We start from the raw sequence: 24,060 nt of genomic DNA on the forward strand, positions 1-24,060 counted from the left end.
AGGCTGCACCATTTGGTATGCATTGAGTCGGTCTGTTGGGCTCTCAACATCCTCGGTTGACGAAACTTCAGGCGCAACATATTTGGCATACTCTCTCACGACTGGAAAGAGTAAGGCTTTGATGTCGCCTGCCAATTCCGTCCTCCGCAGAAGCGAGAAGTAGAACTTACGGAGAACTGTCAGGGGAAACGTCAAAAAAAGCGAATATACTCACCGAGAGGGCGTTCTTCAGCTTTGCAAGAATCTGAGTAGACAATGATGCGGCAGCCTCGCTTGTGAGAGGGACAACCACACCAAGCCTCACGAAGAGCGATGTGTCGATAGACGTATGAGCTTTCGGGCGATTACGCTTGCGCATTTTCTGAGGGACTTTCTTCTTGACGAACCCATCATCAGATTCGTCGAGAAGATCGATCTCGTCTTCAAACGACTCTACACAAGAAAATTCCATAGTGTTCAATGCGAAGAGTGCAGGTAAAGCGCCCTCGATGAAGCATCTGTGGCGGGTGATGTCCCTAGAGACACCCATCGCTAGAGACTCGGCCGGAAAAGCTAAAAAGTTCATAGACAGATTGTCCAACATCTTTCTCGCGATGGATGCCGGATATTCTTGAGATTTCGTTGGAAAGTCTGTCATGATCTGTGAGATCATTGCCTCGCGACGATCCCAAACTGTTACAGAGTCAGAGTTGATGACGCTCGAAGAAAGTCTATGAGATACCAGATATGATATATGCAAAAATATGGGGTGACGACAACATATGTTCGACCGTAGCTTGTAATGCGGTTGCTCCTGAACTTGACATTGCGTCCAGATGACGCAAGGCGGCTCTGAGGCCTGCCTCGTTGACTATTCGATCTTTGGAGAATAAGTCCAACATGGTCTGTTGAACTTGTGATGACGAAGTTGTTATATGAAAGGCTGGGGAACTTAGACTTGAGCTATGTCAATGGTATAAAGGAATGCGGCCTCGAGCTTGAGGCAATTCTGCAAGGATGTTAGTGTCACAACCCAATAATGAATTAACGCTGGGCAGAGACTAGGACTCAAACAAAGAATAATCACGCAGAGGAAGTAGGCAGCAGGTACGTCTTGGTATTGCTCACTTGGAGATACAAGAGGTTTGAACTAAAGAACTACTGACTACGACGAGCTACCTATATACACATATTGAAACTGAGACTGAAACTGAGTATGAACTAATTAACCAATCAGAATAATTAAAGGTATCGTACGATTCTATATATAACTATGATGTCATAACATGTGCCGCAGCCGCAGTAAGACTCTGGAACATTCCAAGAGTGTCGCGAGGCATGACGTCAACATCTTCGGCATTGTCCGATTGATCACGTGACTCTGGTAATTCTACAATAGACGCAATAATAGGAACTTCTTCAACAGTAAACATATTCTTAGGAACAGGCGCTGTGACTGGGCGCTTAAAGGACTTAGAATTAAGGAATGAATAATGGTTTGTATTTGGAACTCGTGACATTACCCCCTCTCTAGGATGAGCGTCATCGCGAATGAAACTAGGACGAATAAACTTCTTGCGCCATTCCAAAAACTCTTGGGTTTTGAACACCGATTTATTAATTTTGCGGGGATTTAATGCCTTCGGATTTTGCCGGTGAAATTCTTGAACTTTCAACCGTGCATTCTCAAGGTTTTCCTCAGGTTCCCATGTCGCTTCTTCTATCGGATATCCTTCCCACTCTACTAGGTATTGGAGTTTTGATCTGTGCAGTCTCGAGTCTAGGACTTTTCGTACTATCCATTCGGAATCGCCTTCTGATAAGATCTCTGGCGGCGGACGATGATGTGGAAGTCTTTGGACTAAGGTCGAGGGGGAATGCGGAGTGAGTAATTCTACGTGGAATACCGGATGAATCTGATATTTTGCTGGAAGGTTCAGGCGGTAATTTACGTCACCCGTCTTCTCTAGCACTTCAAACGGACCAAGTCGTCGATCGGAGAGTTTCTTATTTGGTCTTTTCTGACGGATATTTTTGGCATTGAGCCAGACCAGATCTCCTTTCTTGAATTGTGGTGCGTCTTTTACTCCTTTATCGTAGAATCTCTTCATCCGCTCATTCGCCATTCGCAGCATACTTTCTGCGTCTTCCTTTGCCTCTTTCATTACATCCACTCGTTCATCAGCTGCAGGTACTTTAGAATTGGAAATTGGTGAAAAAGTAAACTCTGGATCGTATCCGTAGAGTACTTTGAATGGACTATGACCCGTTACAGTGACAGAGTTATTGTGAGCGAATTCTGCTATCGGAAGCCAGTCTACCCAATCATTTTGGCGGTAAGACGTGAACATTCTCAGATATTGCTCTACTTCTTGATTGATTCTCTCTGTTTGTCCGTCTGTCTGAGGATGATAAGCCGTTGACATGTTCCATTTTATGCCTAGGCGTTTCGACACTTGTCCCATAAACTTGGAGACGAATTGTGTTCCTCTGTCCGATATCACCTGTTTCGGAGTTCCATGGTGTTTCCATACGTTATCTAGGAAAAGTTTCGCGATTCCTCGAGCATCAACTTCCTTTTTCGTAGGCATGATGTGCGTTTGTTTCGTGTATCGATCAACGACAACAAAAATAGAATTGAACCCTTCGCTTTTAGGCAAATCTACTATCAAATCACAAGTGATTGATTGCCAAGGTCCCGCTGGTATTTCATTTGGTTTAAGCGGACCATGTGGTTGCGTTGGGTGAATCTTCGTTGCTCTGCATCTATCACAGCCATCTACGTAATCGTGGACATACTTCATCATTGAAGGCCACCAATAATTTCTGGAAATCAATTCCAAGGTTTTGGCACGTCCAGGGTGTCCAGCCGGTGGAGAGTCGTGAAACAACTCCAATATCTCTCGGCGGATCTCCTTATCATTTGGAACATAAACCAGTCCTCGGAATAACACCAATCCATCCTCCACATTCCACTCTTCGACTCCTCTACGCAATTGTACCGGTGCTGCTTTTAGCGTTTGTAGCGCTTTAGCGACTTCGGGTTCTCGTTCTGTGCATTGCCTTATCTTTCTCAGCAATTGTTTTTCTCCTTGCACTAGAACTTGACCTCTTTTAGCAGCTTTTACAGTAAAAAACTCCGGTTTTAACAAAATACAATCAGAATTGTCGTTTTCTACCCCCCCTCTGTGGTCTTCTCTCCGAGAAAGCTTATCGGCCTTATCGTTGACTACACCAGGCTTATGTTGGAGCGTAAATTCATACTCCGCCAGGAACAGACTCCATCTGGCTTGCCTTCTTGTCAACTTTTGGCTCGTCATAAAGTACTCGAGATTCTTATGATCCGTCCAGATCTCCACATGGTGAGGTTTTCCCTGCACATAGTGCCTCCACTCCTCCAACGCTCGAATGATTGCGAGTAACTCTTTGTCATGGATGTCATAATTTCTTTCTGCATCGTTCATTGACTTAGAGTAATACGCCACGGGGTGCCATAGGTCATCTTCCATCAGTTGAGATAGAACCGCTCCAGTTGCATAATCAGAAGCATCGGTTTCTATTTTCATTTTCTTCTCAACGTCAGGCATTACTAGGATCGGAGCTGATGTAAACCTTGACTTCAGTTCATCAAAAGCATCTTGCTGTTTCTCCGTCCAGTCCCATTTGACATCTTTCCGTAATAAATCATTCATTGGTCTGGCAATGTCCGAAAACCCGAAGATAAATCTTCTGTAGAAGTTGGCAAAGCCCATAAATGCTTGAATATCTTTAACGCATTTGGGTACAGGCCATTTCATTACTCCTTCTACTTTCACAGGGTCCATTCGAACACCACCCTTTTCCACTATCAACCCGAGGAACTCGACTTCTGTCTGTTCGAAGCTACACTTTTCAGGCTTCAGATACAGATCATTTTCTTTTAGTCGTTTCAGTACCTCTTGTACAACTTTTCGGTGTTGCTCCCTATTGCCATTCGTGAACACGAGGATATCATCGATATAGACAACTACGGTCTTTCCATCAATTAAATCTCTGAATATCTCGTTCATCATGGTTTGGAACGTGGCAGGGGAATTTGTTAAACCGAAGTACATCACGGTTGGTTCATGGTGACCAAACGGCGTTTTGAAGGCCGCCTTCCACTCATCTCCTTCTTTCATGCGAATATTATTGTACCCCCATCTTACATCCATCTTGGAGTACATTGTGGCGCCGGTTAAAGCATCAATCAAATCTTGAGATCTCGGTAGCGGATATGCATTTTTAACCGTCTTCTCATTGAGCTTTCTATAGTCCATCACCGGTCTTAACTTGCCATCATTTTTAGCCACAAAGAAGAAAGGTGCTGCCACTGGAGATTGTGAATTTCTTATACGTCCCAGTGCAGTCTCAGCTTTTAACCAATCTTTCAAAGTGTCCATCTCCTTGGGTGATAAGGGATAGGGTTTCGCATTCGGCGGAAGATCGCCATCATCTTTAAGATCTATCGCATGATCCCATTTCTTTCTTTCAGGGAAGCGCTTAGATTCTTCTTCTGAGAAAACTCCCAGGTACTCGTGAAGCCAATCGGGAACCATCTCTTCGACCGATTTCTTCACCTTCGTTGCTTCTTCTGCAACCTTCTGCTCCGTGGCAAACGAGGCTTTATACTTGATCCATTCTCCAGGATACTCTTCATCTTCTATTTCCTCAACTGTCGCCCTTTTCATCGCCATGTCTTCTTCGTCATCCTCTTCTGTGGGAATCAGATCTGGCACTTCTTCTATCTTTTTTTGTTCTTTTCTTTTTTCTTTATTTTTTTGTCTTTGTTCTTTTTTAGTAATACATTTAACCGGGCAACGAGAAAGTGCAAATCGTCCAGTGTTCCAATCTATTTCCGGGTTGTGATATCTTAGCCAATCTATGCCAATAATAACATCATCGCTTCCTAAGTCTGTAACCATGAAGGCTGCTTGATCCTCAACATGATCACCGATCTTTAGACCTAATTCTGCGTAATGAGTCATCGATCCAGCGGCATTTAACGAGCCATCGATATTTTTAACCGGGATGGGCCTTAATAATTTATGGCACCGGACTTCGTTCTTTTTCACAAACTTTTCGCTAATAAATAATGTTGATGCACCGCAATCTACCAGTGCTTTCACATCTGCTTGTCGGTTCTTTCCTTTCAACGTAATCGGAATGTAAAAATGTTCAGATTTGGATTTAATATATACTTCTGATACATCCGAGAACGTAGATAGGATGGAGAAACGATTGTTCGGGTCTAAGTTCGCAGACTTTGACTTCGACCCCTCTAAAAACCCTTGCCTTCCTTGGAGCTGACCCAAGCTTTGAACCAACTCGGAATAGGGTCTTCTTCTTTTGGCACTGTAGTAGCCTTCACCTGCACCTTTGGTGCGACTGCGTCTTTGCAGTTTCTAGCCATATGGCCTTCGCCTCCACAGCGGTAGCATTTGAAGGATCCAGTCCTTCCTTGAGGTTTTGGAGCACCTCGCTGCTTGTTGGCGTCGACGTCCATAGCGTCGCTTTCCCTGCTCGGACCAGGTTTATATTCAGGGGTCCTGGGGCCTTGTTTAGGGGTCCACCAGGTCGTCTTCTTTTTGTCCGCGTCTAGCTCTTCGAAGTTGCGTCCGATTTGGATCGCATGTTCCACCAGTTTCTTCATGGTGTTTTTGTCCTTGTAACGGACATGAGCGAGCTGTATTTTGACACGGTCTTGAAGTCCCAGTCTAAACTTCTGTCTCTGGTCGTAGTCGGAAAAGGAGGTGTGTGCAGCCTTTTGTCTGAAAGCGGCTGCGTACTCTGGAACTGAGGAAGATCCTTGTCCAAGGGATTCCAGTTCTCTGATCGCCTTTCCTTCACGATCTTCTTGCCCCCACATGGCTTCTAAGTCTTCCAGGAATTTCTCCACGGTCAACTTCTCATCTCCGGTCTTTCCAAGTTTAGTGATGTAAGGTTGCGCCCATTTGGCTGCAGTACCTTTCATAAAGGAGAGCATTACTCCGATTCTTTGGCCTTCTTGGATGTTGGGCCATTGCGCAGTGTATAGCGCTACTTGGGATATCCAGACCATGAGTTCTATGGAGTCTTTTTCTCCAGTGAAGTCTTGGGGTTTGGAGTATTTGATGGAGGGGGAAGAGTTCGATGAAAGTAGACTAGCTCCTGCAGAGCCGAATGATGGTTGTTGAGATTGTATTTTCACAGTCTCATCTTCTTGCATTTCCAGGCGTACGCCCAGGAGTCTGTTTGCTTCTTCTAGAGCCACATTCTTGGCTTCTAGTTCCGCTATTCTGACCCTGAAGCTGTCCGCTTGGTTCGCAAGTGACATGTGAATGTAGTCAACAATTTCTTGTGGACTAGATGGTAATATCACCGTCTGTGCAGGTTGCGTAGGTAATTCAGACATAGTGCCAGTTGTGTTCTGGAACCCGATTCACTGATGTCTGTTTGAAGAGCTGCTCGTAAGGGCTCTTCCGAAAGGGAATGATGGTGAAAAGAAGAAAGTTATGTGATGGAAAACTGAAGCGGTCCCCGATATCTGATCGGATCTACCACGTACTTCAGGATCGAAGGGTTCTTTAATCAACCCAACCGATGCTTCCCTAATACTAACTAAAAAAGGATACGTAACTATACTCGATCGAGTGGGAAAAACTAGGGACAATGCAATCTCCGTTCTGAGGGTACAAGCCTAGGACAAGTTATCACTCTTCCAGCCGAAGCTTACAAGTGCGAGTCTCACTAGGGTATGTCGCTAAATCCTCGTAGGTCGAAAGCACGGTTTGTCGTCTAGACAGTTCCGCTATTGACTCGAAACGAATGCCTACGTGCGTATGAAGAAAGGAATAGGTAAAATGAAACTATAGTAACGTTGAGCAGGCAGGGTTTTGGGCCAGCACTCAAAGTTGCAGTGACACGCCTAATGTCGTGAACACCTCCGTATACTGGCGGCTGCGGTAAGACAGGGCCTGGTATAGGACTACTAACTACGAAAGATGATAGGTAGGAAAATGCGCTCAAATGAGCAAAGGGATGAAACAAAGGATCGCGGCGGTTAAGCCGGGCAAAAGTATAACGGTTCTGTTTCGGCTAATGGTGTGGTGACTACCAACACGACCAGGCGAAAGAGAAAGATGTGCGAGAGTGTAACGCGGGAGTCGGAGTCTCCTATAGTTCAAACCTAATGTCACAACCCAATAACGAATTAACGCTGGGCAGAGACTAGGACTCAAACAAAGAATAATCACGCAGAGGAAGTAGGCAGCAGGTACGTCTTGGTATTGCTCACTTGGAGATACAAGAGGTTTGAACTAAAGAACTACTGACTACGACGAGCTACCTATATACACATATTGAAACTGAGACTGAAACTGAGTATGAACTAATTAACCAATCAGAATAATTAAAGGTATCGTACGATTCTATATATAACTATGATGTCATAACATGTGCCGCAGCCGCAGTAAGACTCTGGAACATTCCAAGAGTGTCGCGAGGCATGACGTCAACATCTTCGGCATTGTCCGATTGATCACGTGACTCTGGTAATTCTACAATAGACGCAATAATAGGAACTTCTTCAACAGTAAACATATTCTTAGGAACAGGCGCTGTGACTGGGCGCTTAAAGGACTTAGAATTAAGGAACGAATAATGGTTTGTATTTGGAACTCGTGACAGTTGGAGTCCTTATATCGTAGAGCCAGCGCTCTGCCTGAATTTCCAAACTGGTTGAGGCGCAAATAGCACACCCAAAATCGACACCTGCTGGCAACCTGAAGCTGTACATGAGGGATAAACTTGGACCCCCAAATGATCCTAGATAGTGAAAAGAACACGACCCTTACGTAGGTGGGACCAGAATCACCAGATGTGTAATTTAAGCTATCATTCCGAAATAAATCGGCTCACCGTCTGATCAAAATGGTGCGTGTAGACTGATCTTTCTTGGAAACAAGGCTACGAGTCACAGGCTGGAACCTACGGAGCGTGTTGTGAGAGAAGCAGAGTCCAGACGAGAGGCGCAATATGTTAATTTTTCGGAAATCTCCTGTAGCTACATATACATTTTATATCATATACAAGCAAATATCATCCGTTCACCTTCGAATGTTTACTACGATGGATTACAATAAGGGATGTCTGTAGACTGTTATTCTTCTCTTGCAAATACCGTTCGAACGAATGCCTCGTACTCTTCACCGACATGATATCTTATTGGTATTTTTCCCACGCCATAGGGTATTGGGCATTGTGTAATTTGTGTTGACAATACCAAGTACAGCTGAGCGCTGATCACGGTGATCTTGAATTGATGATCCAGGGACCAGCACAGGCTTGCGAAGTTCATGAAACGCATGGCAGCCAATCCTCGAGTGTGGAAGGTCGTTATCAGTATGATGCACTTCAGGTAAGTTCAGACCATCTGTGTGTCTCCCAGACATGTCCCAGTGACCTCGTGTTTACTAGTACTATCAACCATCGTGTTTACCTTGACAGAACACATTGCAAAACGTCGTGATCTTTTTCTTGTCATGATCGTCGCCGTGGTCGTCGGTCGAGCAGCCTGACAGTATGTTCATTAACTGGTTATTGAGGCGCAGGTACGATTCTACGAAGATGAAGACTTGGGTGCAGCACCGCCGCAGCTGGAGACTTGGAGCATATTAAAAGTGCTAGTGAACGATCACAGTGGGGTAGATGCCATCAAGATTCAAGATCGAGTGGAGCTCCGTGTAGCAACCTCCGCTTTGGTCGAAACGACTCAGACTATAAGGTATGCAGGTCTCATGTTCATGAACGAAGTTACTCTCTTTTAAATTTACAATGTACCATACGCGCAGATACTGTTTTCGCATAATAAGACGGACGATGATCCACACATTGATGTATCTATGCAAAAGCCGGACCAGGACGAGCCAATCATAATTGTATCATTTCACTATATCACGTCTTCACACAAGGTGCAGCCTCGCATCATGATAATTTTTTTCTGTTCTTATCATCCATGTGCACAGCCGTATCATATATCTTCGACCGCTCGCTACGATACTTCAAAGAACGCTGTATACTGTATACATCGTCGAATTCCTCCCAACGTTTCAAAGGTCCATCGTGTCAGCCGGGAGTCTCATTCTTAATGTCTCTCTGTCTTACTTTCGTATCGATCTTTCATTCCCCTTCAAACTTGCATTTCACGCCATGTTCTTCTTGTGGGGTCGCAGTTAAGACTTACATCTTCAAATCCTCACGTCGCGATTTTTGATGTTTCGAGTAAGTAAATCACTCCACCTGTGCCCGGTTTTGATTGTACCAAGTACTGACTATCCGCTCTTGATATTCCACGCTCTTACCGTCCCATAATTGGATTCGCTCACATGGCCACTCGTTCATCCAGTACATCGCGCGCGAACACACGAAGGTTGCGAAATCGCCATCCTGATTTCCCTCAGCCTACTGCGGATAATCTTATGCGGCTGGCGAGGTCTTAGTATAACGGACAACAAGCTGAACTGTGCATTCAAGGTCTTCTGGGATCGCCACCTCCTCTCCTGGCTTGAAAGGCAGCGGTGCTTGAAGGGCTTGCAGTCCTGCCTCCTTATGTTATCCAAAGGAGAGAAACTTGCACAGATGTGTTCTCATTGGTTAATGATTTTTGTGTATTCAGCACCTGACCTGCGCACAAAGGACTGTCTCGTTGAAGCTACAGAGTCATCTCAGTCCCGGGTCTGAAACTGTTGACTTTATGTACTGGATGTCACGCTGTCTTGTTATTTCGCGTTAATATTTCTCTTTCACGTCGCTTGTGTATTTTCAGGAATTGTCATGTTGAAGAAGGTTGAGGATTGAATTGTTGGGAAGGTTGAGTGGGGCACCGCCCACCTCTTCTCCTTGTTATCTCGCATTGACCTATGTATGTATATACAGATCTGGTTAATGCAATATCCATTAGAGAGCACCAGCAGCATAACCTGCGTCCCATCCCCGAGATCTTGCTCGCTCTCTCTCCCGCCACTGATTCTCGAAGTAAATAAAGGTGACAACAATATCATCCAAGATGTGTACTGCTTCCGGTGATATGAGAAGCGCAGCAGACTTCTTTTTTCTGAACAGAGCCTGTGTAACCGTGGTTACAAAAGTGGCGATGCATGCCTGTGAGCGAGCGACCTCTAATGGCACGAGCTGTCCATATGGAATTAATCAGTAACCAGCTGATGCTTACATGCTGTACAACAGCATAGATACTCACTTGCGCGCGAGACTGACGGATTTGCCACTCATACCACTCGCTGTGAATTCCCTGAAACTTTTCCGGACTGTTTGGAAATTCATTAGCGATGAACATTTAATTTCGCTAGGTAAGTTTCTTACGATGTAAATAGTCCCATCTTTATCATCTCGATTGTCCTAGACCCCACCACCACTGTGGGCCGGTCATTAGGGTTAGCTGGCCACTCAATGATGCCCACGTGGATAGATTCTCCAACGACATGTTTCCAAATCGTCGTGGTAGCTTTACTTCCACCCTGAAGGAAGGGTCGATTACGTGTCACTGTGTCAGAGGTGTAGTGTATGGCACGCTCTGGGCAAGAGAAAGTGGTCTGAAGTGGATCATTTTTTGCCAAGGATAAGCGAAGGGTCATATCGCTAAGGAATATGGACACTCGTGATTGGCCCCAGTTTCACGCCCCGTTACTCCGTATACTAGTCTAGGGCCCTCCTAACTTGAAGGAGAACGTGGACTTGGAATGACTCACCGCCCACAACTTCGATTTCGGGACTTCGAAGACCGAAACACGAACTAGAGCATAGAGCGACGCCCAGCGCCAATACCATGACTCGGGGCATATAAGCAGGCGATGAACAAACAACACCCACCCCACGGTGCCACCATGTACATAATACTGACAGGCACTACCAAGTAACCAGACTGACTCCGAGTCAAGTCGAACATCTATTATTATGTAATATGAACTACAGCATTCGCTGAGATTGAAATTGTATTATTACTTAGATGCACTCGCGGACTCGTATAAATCAAAAATCTATGTAAATACCCAATGCAACAAAGACCTTTGTTCTTGAACCAAGATTCTCACAATGGCGATTAACCCAGAGCCCAAGAAACAATCCGTATCTTTCCACAAAAAGTCTGGTCCTAAGGACTTGCCTCCAACTTTTCCCCCGTTTCCAGCAGCACCGCACGGTGTCACCATAATTCCTTTCAAAGATTTTACGCCATACGGCTACAAACGCCTTAGAACAGAGACTGGAGAAGAAATCGAAGTTGACGCTCTTGGTGGCTTACCTACCGTGAAGGTTCTCTCCGATGAAGAGGTCATTCAGAGAAATAAAGACAGAAGACGACGCAGAAATGCAGGACAGAGCGCGGACGCTACAGGAAGAATTGTACCTTGGTGGGAGGAATGGGAAGAGGGTGAAAGTTCGCGCACCACGAGCGAGCCAATAGAACTGTACTTATCTTCTCTTCTTGTTCACATGTGAAATAACTAATCTCCGTCATCCAGGCGGAACAACCTCATCGATCGGGTTCACCAAGCTGCGGATGATTTCCGGATCGGTCGTACTTGGCCGCCGATATCTTCTGGAGTTAGATCATTATGGGATCATGTATAGACTTTCTCGTGTTGTTTGAGTGTTCTGATTTATTTCTGCAGTTTCGTTTGTACATCGGCCTTCTGTCTAGCTTGCCGATCTACCGCAAAGTCAAGAAGTCTAAGGGAAATACAGACATGACTTGTGAAGGGGATGGTGACGTCTCGGATAACGATGATGTCCCAAAAGCAAAACAAATAAACCTCGACATTATACAAGATCCACTGGAACAGGTCGCCCATCCAGGCAAACAGCTAGAGCCAAAGGAAGGGGAGAAAGATATCATGGCTCGTTTACTTGAAACTTTCCTTGAAGACATGGAGAAGTCCATCAAGGTCTTCATGTCTTCATACATGCGAGATAAAGGTTTAATCTGGCAAGTTTGTCTACTTCCGTACTTGTTGTTCTGGTATTCATGGGTCACGCAGGTCGGAACGCAACCTTTTCATTGCACCCACAGTACTCCACTTTTTCCTCCGTTTCATGCAGCGGAACCGAGTTTTCGCTGGTTTCGAGACTCACACCGAAAACTTAAACCGTGCGGTAGTTGTTGCCGAGCTCGCTATCAGGGAGCTTCCTTTGACGGCTAGGGTTGCACGAGTTTTGCCGGGCATGTTCGATGCTGCGTGCAAGGAGTGCTGGGGATACAGAGGAAGCCTCAGCATGTACATCTCCACCACTCTTGACTCCGAGGATGATACTGATACACCTGCTTCGTCGGCGGTTGGCACATTTGAGGAGGCGCTCAAAGCTGATCACACTGAAATCGTATCCTCAGATGTTGTCCTTGACTCGTTGATGGCGAAGGAGGTTTTGGATGACACCTTCGGGCCCGGTGATGGCACGAACATTTCCCCTCCTCCGGCGAATGACCCTTGGGCTGCAGCCATCACTACAGGGCAGAACACTACGGTATCGTGGACTGATGTCAAAGTTGATTCACTGCTTACCTTCCTCGGCCCAACTCAATTGCCCTTGACGCATACGGCTGGTGTCGTCGAGTTCTCCACGCGCAAAGTCAAAGAAATAATGCTGCCAGAAGATATCAACTCAGTTCCAGATATTCCCTCTACAGCGATTGAGCAGGAGTTAGGAAGTCGCTTCGCTCGTGTCGTGTTGGAACCTTGGATTCGCACCCCAACAGATGAACTTCTTGATATTACGAGACCTATCATCACGTCTTCTAGTCGCGGAGCCGTCGTCGAGGACCCGTTCGCGGACAACATCGATGTGTCTGGTGTCCACTCCCCTTCTGAGGCATTCAATCCGTGTCGTGACAACTTGACTATACTCATAGATCCAGCGTCTATAGATTGCTTCCATGTCGGCCTTGGCTTGTGTGGTACATGGGTGCAAATGGCTCGCTGTGAAGATGTGGAGAGTTCCACCAGTCCTATTGACCAAGGTACTCCATACGTCAGCAAGCATCCTCGCGATTGCTTCTGGTATCTAGAGGACGTTGTATCTATCTTCCCCAGCTTTTACATGGAGTCAGAGGTGCAGATTGACCTTGGTCAGACAACCGATAATGATGATCTCTAGGTTGTCTCTAGGTCATAATTCTGCAGTTTTTTTGGTATCCTGGTGTATAGGAAGAAATCACTATTGTATGTTTTTATCACCATGGACATCTCGCATCACGATTTGATATGCTTTATTTTATCTTGCCGAACTAGTTTGATACGTTGGTAGCCGGACTTTCATACATACAAGAACCATCGAAGTTCGCGCCATACAGTATGTATATCCAGCCTCATCGCTTCGACAAGAAATAACTGTAGTGATAGTATGAATAGAGACAAACTTGACACCAAGTACTGTTAGGGTAAGTACATACTGTACTTACCGGTTACTAGCGCGATCGAGGGAGTTCACACATGACCTGGTGCACTTGCTGAGTGTGGATAGTCACCGTCTAGTGCATTGCGAGTGAGATGCGTGGCAGCGCTTAAGTCGACTGTCATAAAGCGTTCAAATTCGGTGCTTGGAAGTGGCGGGATGGGCTATCACTAGTTTACTTCTTAGCATGACGAGCAGATCTTCAGAATCATCATGGCTGTGCATGTCCATGATTCCACCAGTCTCCATTCGTGAGCTAAGCCGCAATCAAACCAACGGCATTAAAAGTGTATGTTTTCGGAACTCGCTAGCAGAAAGAGTTAGAAAATGGCTTTGGATGGAGCCTTGCAGTCATATGTGGTGGGGTGGGGAACCCCAGGGCTTGGTACTCTCCGGAAGACCTATTGTACACGCCGAGGCGAGTTGAGCCAATGAAATCACGATGCTTACGGAATTGACAGTAAGAGCTCGTCATACACAAAAGTGGGTTGGGTTTGGCCGTGACCCTCCTTGCTCGTTATGATCAGTAAGGTCAGGCATTTGTTGTTTGTTGGCACGACATTCCAACATTTGAGCCCAGAGTCCTGAGCGTCAGAGGTATGGTATGAACACGGACGTTCACTCATCTAAATCAGGGTAAAAGTAGTCAGTATTTTCTGTGATTTGATGCTTGAAGACAGAGTCCTCAACGTTTCAACGCTCAGCGAGCTGTGACCAAAATCTGATTTTCGACGTGTGATGAGAGAGAAGCAGATTTGTCATCGATCATTAGGGTTAGGTATACAACATTAGGAAATCTGATTAACCCTAACCACAATGCGGGGTTCTGAATTTCGAGCTCAGCTTGTCGATTTATGCACTTTCGGGTCATACTTTGCTTCTTTTGAATCCTGACCACCACCATGCCTTTCGCGGATGCCGCACGACGAAATCGGTCTGCTGGATCCAATGATGAGGGTGACATATTTGTGAAAGATGAGTATCCCGTAGCCTTCTTTTTCCATACGAGTGTCAGGGAAGGGCGCGATGTACTCGAACAGAAAATCACGGTACTATCTTGTTTAATGTAGAAGCCTCCAATTGCTGATTCTATTTGATTATTGTAGAGACATGGCGGTTATGTATGCGGGGATGAGAAACGAGCCAACGTGATTTTAGTTGATGAAGAAGCCGACATCGAGCATATCCGCCGGCGCTACTACCGCTCACATGTCCTCTGGCAGCAGGGCGTCTATATCGAGTCGCGGGATTTTGTCCGTAAATGCATCAGAGCTAGAAAATATGAACATCGTCCTCCACCAAGGAAGGGTATGCCCGGTGCTCCGGGTGGGCGCGTGTATGACATTTCGCTTCTGCTCCTATGTCTCGTTTACTGATCCACCTATCAGACGCGTACCCTTTACCACAGATGATGACGATCATCTCGCATTTTACATTGCAACTGTCTATCCTGATCCTTCTGATGGGGGACGCACTGGGAATTTGTTGTACCAGGAGTTGACAGAGGAGCTGGTGCGTAATTAAATCTTGTGCATACGCATCTTAATTCTCTTCCAAGGCTGATGAGCCTGAATACAAAGAGTGGGCGAAAAGGCACACATGGCAATCCTGGCGTGAGCGTTACAGGATGAATCGCGTGCGTTTTGATCCTATGATTGCCATGTATGCGGCGCAGCTCAAACCTGTGGCTCATGGTTTCGGTCACGATCCACGCTCGCGTCGCTTTAAACACGGAGAGATAGTGCACAGGGAGGAAGAGGAAGAGGAGAGCGATCAGGAACTGGAACAACAAGCAGAGCGTGGTGCTGGATCTGATGACTTGAATAACCGGGTGCCCAACGGTATTCCACGAGCCCGTGACCAAGTTCAAGATAACGATATGCGCAATCATGAACCTAGCGCTGCACGGCCTCAATTGCGTAGGCGGCGTCGCGATGATCCTGATACGTCTCAGCGTGCAAATTTCCAAGGGGAGTCGCCTCGGAAGCGACAGCGTGTGGCCAGTCCAGCTACAGCATCAGAACCTCGCACTCCCGCTGTGGAGAAGGGACGATGGGGTAGTGGTCATGGTAGTCCTGGCCAAATTCCGAATGAGAACGATAGGAGATCACCGGAAGCGTGGGGGGCGCTCGATGGTGCGATTAGTTTCGACAATGATCAAATGCCTCAGTAAGTTTTTTTTGTACAATGTATCACAACTATTTAACTAGTTACTTTACGGTATTCATTCTGGGCAGACTCAATGTGTTACCAGTGCCGCGATCACCTGAGCATGACGTTCCAACAACTCAATCCGATGGACCATTGGCTACGCAGCAAACCTTAGTCGATTCACCCACCGACATACGATCCAGACGGGCTCCGAGTACTCGAGCTACTGCTGTGGTTCAAGCGGCGTCGATGAGCTCACAGGCTATTTCAATTGCACAGCCCCTGCGAGCTGCGCGAAGGCCACATTCACGCCGTGGGCGAGCCCAGCGAGAACAAAGCCCCGCTGCCGAAGTGCGCACCTCTGCTGCTGGCACTGAAAGTCAGTCACAGGTCAAACGTATACGAACGTTGAGCAAATCTCGCGGTAATCAACCTGCTGTGGCCGCTTCTGACGCACCATATCGCCACACTCGGGCAAGATCGCAGTCAGTTGACCTGCCTCCACAACCTGCACCGGCATCGAAGCGTCAGAGAGTAGTTTCGGCGAAGGGTAAAAAGAAAGAACCGGAGCTAGAGGAGGTTCCCGAAGAAGATGCCGAACGAAATGTGGTCGAAGGCGATGATTCTCAAGCTCACATTTACGAGGGTGTCGGGTTGGACAGTCAAGGATCACACATTTCAATTCGTCGCCCGGAGGCCGAGACATTCCAAGAGCAGCAGGATGTGGAGGACCACCTTCTGAAGGAAGGGAGTAGTCTCTTCACCGACGAAGAACAATCTGACGAGTCTTCTGATGAACAACAAGAATTCACAGCGGACTCTTCATCTGAAGATCCTTCCGACTCTGATGATGCAGCCACCCATAAGGATCTTCAGCGTAGTGGGCAACGGCTCAATAGGATGGCAGCTGCTGGCTTCCGCACTCGTCTTCCGAGTACCTCAGTGTCAGCCTCAAACAAGGCCCGGATGACCACAAGATCATCTGCAATTCGAGTCACACGCCACGCGGCCTAACTTCCTCTCTTCCCTTCTCCAGGCACCAAGGCGATTTACCATATTGCAAGAGAGGAGAGGGAATTAACATTAGTCATTAATCAACGTTGTTTATATATCACTTAGAATCATTAAGTCTAATCAATTGATGATATGCGCACGGACCATCCGGAGTTACTGGATCCGGAGTGTGCTTGATCGACTGTTTGTTGCTCTCCACATTCCTCGTCAGCAAGCACGAAGACGAGCTCGTTCATTTTCCGCCTCACTCCCACATCCTTCCAACGTTTCCTTGTTGATCGTGCGGTGTCCCGTAAACCCAATTGCTTTCGAAGAAGATGACTAACACATCAGCAGGATCAAAGCGGTCTTGGGAGGGTCACGCAGCCGAATCTCACTCGCACAAGAGGCACAGAGACGAACCTAGAGACTGGCGGGATGTACACCTAAAGTCTCCCACAGATAAACGTAGCAAATCTAGCAGTAGCAGACGAGACAGTATCGATAAGCGGGAGCCTAGACGGTCCAGAGAAGACTCGAGGAGGCCTAGCGACCATTCTCGAGACTGGGACAGAGACAAAGACAGGCGCGACGACCGTGATCGGGATCGTGACCGTGAAAGAGACCGCGATCACGACAGAGAACATCGCCGTAGAGAAGACAATCGAAAAGATGAATATCGTCGTCGAACTCCACCTCGGAATCGCCGTTCACCTGCACCAACCAATGGACATTCCTATCAAGCTAAGGACTACTCAGACAAAGAAGAAGGCGAGTAAGTATCAACGCATCCAAGTGTATGAATACTCTTTCACACCACTTCTTTTTGTCAAGAATTTCTCCTACGCGTAGCGCCCGTGCAGCATCTCTGACTCCATCCACACAAACTCCCTCAGAGGTCACTCATATTCAGAAGCCGGTACAGCCTATTGCTCCTCCACAACCTGATCCAGAACTTGATCTCGAGATCGATACAGCTGCTGCAGAGGCAGCCGCTCGAGCCGCTCGCCGTGCCAGGCGTCAAGCCCTTTTAGCCAGGGACTCCGGGTTAGCTAGTGCTAATAAGAGCGTCAGCCCCAGCCCTGGGCCTAGTAGTGCGGTCCAACCGCAACCTGTTGCACCTGTATCTGATACACTTCAGCCCCACAGTGCTGTCGATACTTCCGCAAGTTCAGCAGCCGACTCCTCTAAAGTGAGGCATGATTCAATGAGTAAGGTTCTCTCCAAAAATATCTCGCGCGGATTAATGTATAGTATCATGCAGGCAAACGAGATTCTGCATCTCCACAACCAGATGATAGTATCTTTGAACTTGCTAAAGACGAGGACGATGAAGATGTTCGTGCGAAGATGCAAGATGGTGCACCAGATCAGATATCTGCTGCCGACTATGACCCCAGCCTAGATCGCCGAGAGGACGAACAAAGGCGAGTCCTCAAAGACGAACCCATGGATGTAGAAACTATCGAGGAAGAGGAGGACGACGACGACGATGTGGATGACATGTTCGCAGCAGCCACAACCGAGAAGAAGCGAAAGAAAGTCAAGAAAGTTGTTGTATGCCCTCACTATTTTGTCCGTCAACGATGTCTGACCTTGTATGCAGAAAAAAGCAGCACCCGCCCTTATCACAACGACATTAGACTCCGCCTCAGATCATGAGGGTTATTACCAAGTTATCCTTGGTGAGCAACTTGATGGTGGTCGGTACCAGGTCTTCTCCTCTCTTGGGAAGGGAATGTTTGCCAATGTTGTCCGGGCACGCGTTCTTCAAGATGCAGAAACCGGCAAAGAGGTGGCCATCAAAATCATCAGGAGTCAGGAATCTATGTTCGTACATTTTCGCCATATGATACTTCTGAGTATGCTAAAGCAGCATGCAGGCATCGTGCTGGTCTGAAGGAGGTGCAGATATTGAACAAGTTAAAACAGGCTGACCCAGAAGACAAGAAGCACATCGTCCGGCTAGAGAGAAGTTTTGAACATCGCGGACACCTTTGTCTTGTGTTTGAGTCTATGAGGTTGGAGGTTTTTTAATTTCATTCCTGGATGTTTGACAAAAATTCCTCTAGCATGAACCTTCGAGATGTTGTGAAGCGCTTTGGCAAGGATGTCGGTCTGAACATCAAGGCCGTCAGAGCTTATGCACACCAACTTTTCCTTGCGTTAAGTCTTCTCAAGAAAGTCAACATCATGCATGCAGACATCAAGCCTGACAACATATTGGTGAGATTCGATTTAGCTCTGGCACCTGTCGATTCACTAACGACAAATTCAGGTTAATGAACAGAAGACGTTATTGAAGCTGTGCGACTTAGGCTCAGCGTCGGATGCGTCGGAAAATGACATCACCCCCTATCTTGTTAGTCGTTTTTATCGTGCGCCTGAGATCAGTACGTTGCTTATACTTCTGTCGAAGTTAAAAACTAACGTCATTTTATTTAGTCCTCGGAGTCCCGTATGATCCAGCGCTCGATATCTGGTCAATTGGGTGCACACTCTATGAATTATACACGGGGAAAATCCTTTTCCCTGGCCGGTCGAACAATCAAATGCTTTTACTCATGATGGAGCTCAAGGGAAGGTTCAATACCAAAATGATCAAGAAGGCGAAGTTCGGAGAAATGTATTTTGATGAAATGGGTGGGTTTGAGAGCGTAGAGACGGACCGTGTCACTGGTGCCGTGAGTCAATGTGATCTCTTATTAATAATTTTTCCTGTCAGCTGATTGTTCTACCAGAATGTTGTCCGCAAGGTTCACGTCTCCAAACCTAGCCGTGACCTCCGCGCCCGTCTCATGCCACCTGCATCAGTCAAGATGAAGGATGACGAGATGAAGTTGCTCACCTCATTCATCGATTTGTTGGACAAGTGTATGGCACTTGATCCAGCAAGGCGGATTACTCCCAAGGAAGCGTTAATTCATCCATTCATCAGGGGATAGGATTGCCACGAGCATCTTATCTCGGACCTGTACTACGTTCCCGTGGCGTGTATTTATATTTCTCTTCTTGTTCTCATCAGTATAAATTGCACCTCTGACCTGTCTGCTGGTCCAGGTGTGAAGGTATGACGATAAGGGAATCTCATTACTCCGCACGTAAATGAGGGGTATATATACTTACCAATGTGTCGATACTTCTCCAATCACGCGGCAACAGTCATGACATCTCGTTTGAAACGTATGTTCTCTCGGAAGGGTGGAGAGAGATGAGGTGATCACTGATATCAAACCTGCGGACAGTCGGAGCGCTCCCTACATTCGATGAACTGCCAAGCTTTCATGATTTCAAGGGATGTGCGTGGGATGTATGGGGCAAGGACGATGAGCTAGGCACGATTAACCTACTCACTCCCGAGCTAGTGGCACAAGCCGCTCAGGAGGAGATTCGGTACGTTTATCACAAGAGCCGAAATGATATGACAGCCAATCATGCGTCTTGTTGTCAATGATAGCCTAGGGCGTACAGTTTCATTGAATTGGTGCGAGCAATACGGCTCCCGCGTAAAAGATGAGCCTTACAATACTACTAACCAGGCCAATCCACTTCCCCTCGAGGGTAAGCAGATAATCGCCGCATTTTCCTTCAGTGTCCATTGATCTTCCCTTGCAAGCCCGTTTTCGAGCGTAAGATTCCATCGATCACTACCTTCGCGAAGCATGGCCCCACCATACCTATCCGGGATGATGTTATCCATATAGTATGTCCCACTCAAGCCCGACTGACGAATGGCACTTCACTAAACTAAATTTGCAGAATACACAATCAGGTTCTCAGTGGGACGGTTTGAAGCACTATGGGTTAACAGAACACAACGTGTTCTACAACAAGTATATCGATTTCGTACATCGAGGGCTTCGACAGAACTCACGGATCTTGTTAGCACTCCCGCCGAAACTCTCTCTGAGGGCGAAATGGAATTACACGACCCGAGTGAGATCGATTATTCAAAAGTCAAACTTGGGATACACAGTGGGTCCACAAACCCGCTGCCCCGTATAGTATGACTGAGTACTATCTCTAGACTGGGCTAATCATGGTATATGCGGCCGCGGCGTTTTCCTGGATGTGGTAAGGTATTATACGGCCAACGGCGAAGCCCTACCTTACGATCCCTGGACGAGTCATCCAATCACTGTTGCCGAACTGGAGGACATCGCGAAGAAACAAGGGGTTGAGTTCCGACAAGGGGATATCCTTCTCTTGCGCGTTGGATTTATCCAAAAATACTACGCGAGCACTAATGAAGCAAAGGCCGATTTGAGAGGCGGCTCAGAAAAGGAAACATTGTATGCAACCCCATCCGTATCCTGACGCCCCTTTCGCTTAGCAAAACAAAATACAGCGCTGGAATAGAACAAAGTGAAGATATGAAACGCTTCCTCTGGTATTTTGTCATCAGATGTTACCAAATAATGGCCTGATTGTGCCTGCAGGAATAATCACTTTGCTGCTATCGCATCTGACCAACCATCTATGGAGGTGAGTTCCCCGTGGGTACTATCGTAAGCCTGACCAGCTAATTGCGTATTAATAGTGCTGGCCCGCGCCAATGGGAACGCAGCTTCACCAGGTCAGTCTACCCACTAGCATTATCGCTGCGCTAAATTCCCGCGACCTCGCAGACGATTCTCGGGTAAGTTTCGGCTCTTCCCAAAATATTTTCACCCCTGACAACTACGGATGTAAGCCTCTATGGGATGCCTATTGGTCTGTGCCTCATAACAATCTTCTGCATACAATTTTCATTTCTATCCAAATAGGTGAATTGTTTGATCTTGAAGCTCTCTCAGTGTTGTGCCAAGAGACAGGTCGCTCTACGTTCTTCTTCACGTCTTGGCCTTTGAACATGTTAGTCGCCTTCCATTCTGTATGGAGCTGTATCTCAAATCAGTGTCCTTTTCCTTGTTCAGTCTTGGCGGCGCTGCGAGCCCCCCCAATGCTGCCGTGAGTATCCCTCATAAATATGTCCTGTCACGTTAATAATTGTTTATAGGCATATTTCTGAGCTGTCCTCACTTGACACAAGTTCCTGATAGCTCATGTGGTCGGTTGAGGTGTAAGTTTGTGAAAGTTGAGATGTCAAACGAACATAGTTGTGGTTATATGAATTGTAGCTGTCACTAAACGACGAAGGGTTGCGATTGACCCTATGCAATGAATCTTTGTAGAGATGTTACCCTGCTGACCCAATCGTGTCCACGAAAACTGAATCTTCTCGATCCTCAGGAACGTAGAATTACAAAAAATATATGGTATTTGTATGATAGTGGCATACTTGCTTGTTTGTACTTGAGAGCGTTTCATATCGTCATGATCAATAGTATACTTAGAATAATCCTACGCGGAAGGATACCATGTATAGAACCAAGGTACAGCATCAACCAGAACAAAATCATACAGCCAGGCTATGCCGTCTGCCGTCATCAGCTTCGAGTGCACGACGGACGGCACTTTGATGTGCGCTCCGTCGACGCCCCTCAACGTTCACCCAACCATTGATGTTCCCGTATTCGGCATCAGCTTGGGCACCTTCGCTTTCGTCGTCGTCTACTTCGACGTGAGGGCGTGATTTCTTCCTTTTCACTACAGTATTTGCGGTAGCTGAGGATGACGAACTCGTGCCGGACGAAGAACGAGCAACAGGGATTGAAGTCTTGGACTGCGAAGACCCTTCTGAGGAGGGTCTGTGCTCAGGATCATCATTTTGAACACTAGTTGTGGATGATCTCTTCTTCAGCCCTGGAGCAGCTGTAGGCTGCATCGGTGGACCATCAGGTTTCCGCATTTTCCTAGTGGTTTGGACCATGAGTCATAGCGAAATTGTGCAAGGGATGGGACTTACGTGTTGAGCTTGGGCTCAGCATAGTTGACACTTTTCCGTGTACGACGTTCGCGCCCTCCAACAGGGGCTTCTTCAGAAGTAGAAGCACACGGCGGAGGGACCGGACTAAAAGATGTTCGAGGTGTCGGCAACTGAGGGATCTGAGATGTCGTTGTAGGAGTGGTAGCTGGCGTGGATAAGAAGCTCCGGGTTGTTGCCAGCGACGTGACTCCGGATATTGGCGTTGTTCCATCCGTATCAGGCGTGTGCTGTCGATCCCGATCTGCAAATCGATCAGTTAGAGAAGACATGATCGCATGTGTCCGCATTTCGCGTTGCCTAAACGTGCGCCGTACCTGGTGCATTAATGTTTAACAGTGGTAACATAGCACGGCTTCTGGGTGAGTTTGTGACATCCTTGAGGCCCGAGTACTCCTCGCGTCTTCGTCGTTTCCTTTCCTGCACTCGTGATGAAGTAGTAGCCTCACCCTCTTCCGATGGTAACTCTCGTTCAACCTGCTTTGTCTTTTTCTCCTTCTCTTTCTTTGCTGGTAGTACGTAGTCCAAATCATCATCCTGAGTTGGCGGTGGTCCCGATTTCCTGACAGCTTCTTGTTCCTCATCGTCCTCAGCCAAACCAGCCTCCCTACGAGCAGGAGACCCGAAGGCGGGACTAGCAGCTCTGGGTAGAATTATCCTATCACCATCCGTACTTACACTGAGAAACCCACCCTCCCTTCTCCCTGTTCTCCTCTTGTTTGACGACCCTCGCTCTTCTGCAGGAGCTTGCGGTGGCGTTGGTAGTGGCGGAGGCGAGGAAACTCGGGCGGGTAATGGCAGGCGAGATGCTGCAAGTCTTGACTTGGTTTTTCGCCGGATAGTAGGACTAGGTATATGCTCTGCCTCCTCTTCATCTCCTTGCGGAGAAGAGGTCAATTCTTCGTCTTCGTATATGCCCGGTACGTTGGGCGCACGTGAAAGTTTGGGCATTTGTGGTGACGCATTTGGATCTATGAGCGGTCGACGAGCTCTAGACGCTGGCTTCTCTTTGGCGGGAGAAGCTACCCCAGGGGCAATACCAAATGACTGCCGCAAAAAAGTCAGATGTTTGACCAAATTAGCAGTCTAGCTGAATCTCAGCGACAGCAGGTGGGTTCTCGGGATATGGAACTCGCCGCAGCATCAGCATCAGCCATTATCTTCCTGGACTTTTCCTGCTCTTTCTTCAGCTGTGCCGCGAGTGCAATCTCGGATGCTCGTAGTCTGAGGTTCTCGACGTATAGGGTGGATATTTGAGCGTTAAGCTCCTCGATGCGGACGCTGAGAGTCGAATTAAGTCTGTTGTCATACAGTGAGCTGTTTTCTAATTAGATTAAACTTGACAGGGCGACATACTTGGTGATGTGCTTATTGGCAAGCAGGAATTTCTTCTTAACTAAATGCCACAGACGTTAGTTGGACCCAGGGTGACATAAATGACATACAGTTTTCAAATTCACTGAGAGCATCGTTCTGACGGACATTAAGGGAAAGGCGTGAGTCTCGCCTGCTCATCGTGGGCGGCGACGAGGACAAGCTCTGTGGCTGTCCCGGTCGTGGTCGTAGTTGGGTCCAACACGCGCTGTTATCGAACAATACCATATCCACGT

At 47.1% G+C, this 24,060-nt stretch overlaps 6 protein-coding genes across 6 annotated transcripts; 4 read left to right on the plus strand and 2 right to left on the minus strand.

The window, feature by feature from the left end:
- Positions 1–9,737: 9,737 nt before the first annotated feature.
- On the minus strand, positions 9,738–10,968 carry F5891DRAFT_1035962 (uncharacterized protein). The gene is made up of 3 exons (XM_041361818.1): positions 10,357–10,968; positions 10,235–10,301; positions 9,738–10,167 (listed from the first exon to the last, which is right to left on the minus strand). Exons 1-3 carry the CDS (start codon positions 10,626–10,628, stop codon positions 9,934–9,936), a joined length of 573 nt encoding a protein of 190 aa, XP_041225653.1. The 5' UTR covers positions 10,629–10,968; the 3' UTR covers positions 9,738–9,933.
- F5891DRAFT_1035964 (uncharacterized protein) lies at positions 10,946–13,507 on the plus strand. The gene is made up of 5 exons (XM_041361819.1): positions 10,946–11,459; positions 11,514–11,616; positions 11,664–11,977; positions 12,030–13,208; positions 13,278–13,507. The coding sequence occupies exons 1-4, from the start codon at positions 11,086–11,088 to the stop codon at positions 13,141–13,143; spliced, it is 1,905 nt and encodes a 634-aa protein (XP_041225654.1). The 5' UTR covers positions 10,946–11,085; the 3' UTR covers positions 13,144–13,208; positions 13,278–13,507.
- Positions 13,508–14,295: 788 nt separating this feature from the next.
- Positions 14,296–16,733, plus strand: F5891DRAFT_1035972 (uncharacterized protein). Its single transcript, XM_041361820.1, has 5 exons — positions 14,296–14,489; positions 14,547–14,776; positions 14,829–14,952; positions 14,999–15,609; positions 15,678–16,733. Exons 1-5 carry the CDS (start codon positions 14,343–14,345, stop codon positions 16,603–16,605), a joined length of 2,040 nt encoding a protein of 679 aa, XP_041225655.1. The 5' UTR covers positions 14,296–14,342; the 3' UTR covers positions 16,606–16,733.
- A 44-nt stretch (positions 16,734–16,777) lies between these two features.
- Positions 16,778–19,621, plus strand: F5891DRAFT_339190 (kinase-like domain-containing protein). The gene is made up of 9 exons (XM_041371416.1): positions 16,778–17,359; positions 17,419–17,795; positions 17,849–18,135; positions 18,191–18,414; positions 18,468–18,605; positions 18,657–18,810; positions 18,863–18,977; positions 19,030–19,268; positions 19,326–19,621. The coding sequence occupies exons 1-9, from the start codon at positions 16,923–16,925 to the stop codon at positions 19,527–19,529; spliced, it is 2,175 nt and encodes a 724-aa protein (XP_041225656.1). The 5' UTR covers positions 16,778–16,922; the 3' UTR covers positions 19,530–19,621.
- On the plus strand, positions 19,514–21,778 carry F5891DRAFT_339223 (uncharacterized protein). The gene is made up of 16 exons (XM_041371417.1): positions 19,514–19,767; positions 19,830–19,977; positions 20,042–20,068; positions 20,124–20,145; positions 20,201–20,287; positions 20,344–20,417; positions 20,471–20,559; positions 20,612–20,876; positions 20,933–20,974; positions 21,024–21,069; positions 21,125–21,160; positions 21,213–21,223; positions 21,278–21,297; positions 21,351–21,438; positions 21,501–21,534; positions 21,584–21,778. Exons 1-16 carry the CDS (start codon positions 19,713–19,715, stop codon positions 21,593–21,595), a joined length of 1,056 nt encoding a protein of 351 aa, XP_041225657.1. The 5' UTR covers positions 19,514–19,712; the 3' UTR covers positions 21,596–21,778.
- A 7-nt stretch (positions 21,779–21,785) lies between these two features.
- On the minus strand, positions 21,786–24,025 carry F5891DRAFT_1035981 (uncharacterized protein). The gene is made up of 6 exons (XM_041361821.1): positions 23,896–24,025; positions 23,807–23,846; positions 23,587–23,749; positions 22,768–23,536; positions 22,433–22,694; positions 21,786–22,379 (listed from the first exon to the last, which is right to left on the minus strand). Exons 1-6 carry the CDS (start codon positions 23,963–23,965, stop codon positions 21,983–21,985), a joined length of 1,701 nt encoding a protein of 566 aa, XP_041225658.1. The 5' UTR covers positions 23,966–24,025; the 3' UTR covers positions 21,786–21,982.
- Between the last annotated feature and the right edge of the window lie 35 nt (positions 24,026–24,060).

The sequence above is a fragment of the Suillus fuscotomentosus genome (assembly GCF_016647785.1).
Source record: "Suillus fuscotomentosus strain FC203 chromosome Unknown F5891scaffold_29, whole genome shotgun sequence".
Classification (NCBI taxonomy): domain Eukaryota; kingdom Fungi; phylum Basidiomycota; class Agaricomycetes; order Boletales; family Suillaceae; genus Suillus; species Suillus fuscotomentosus.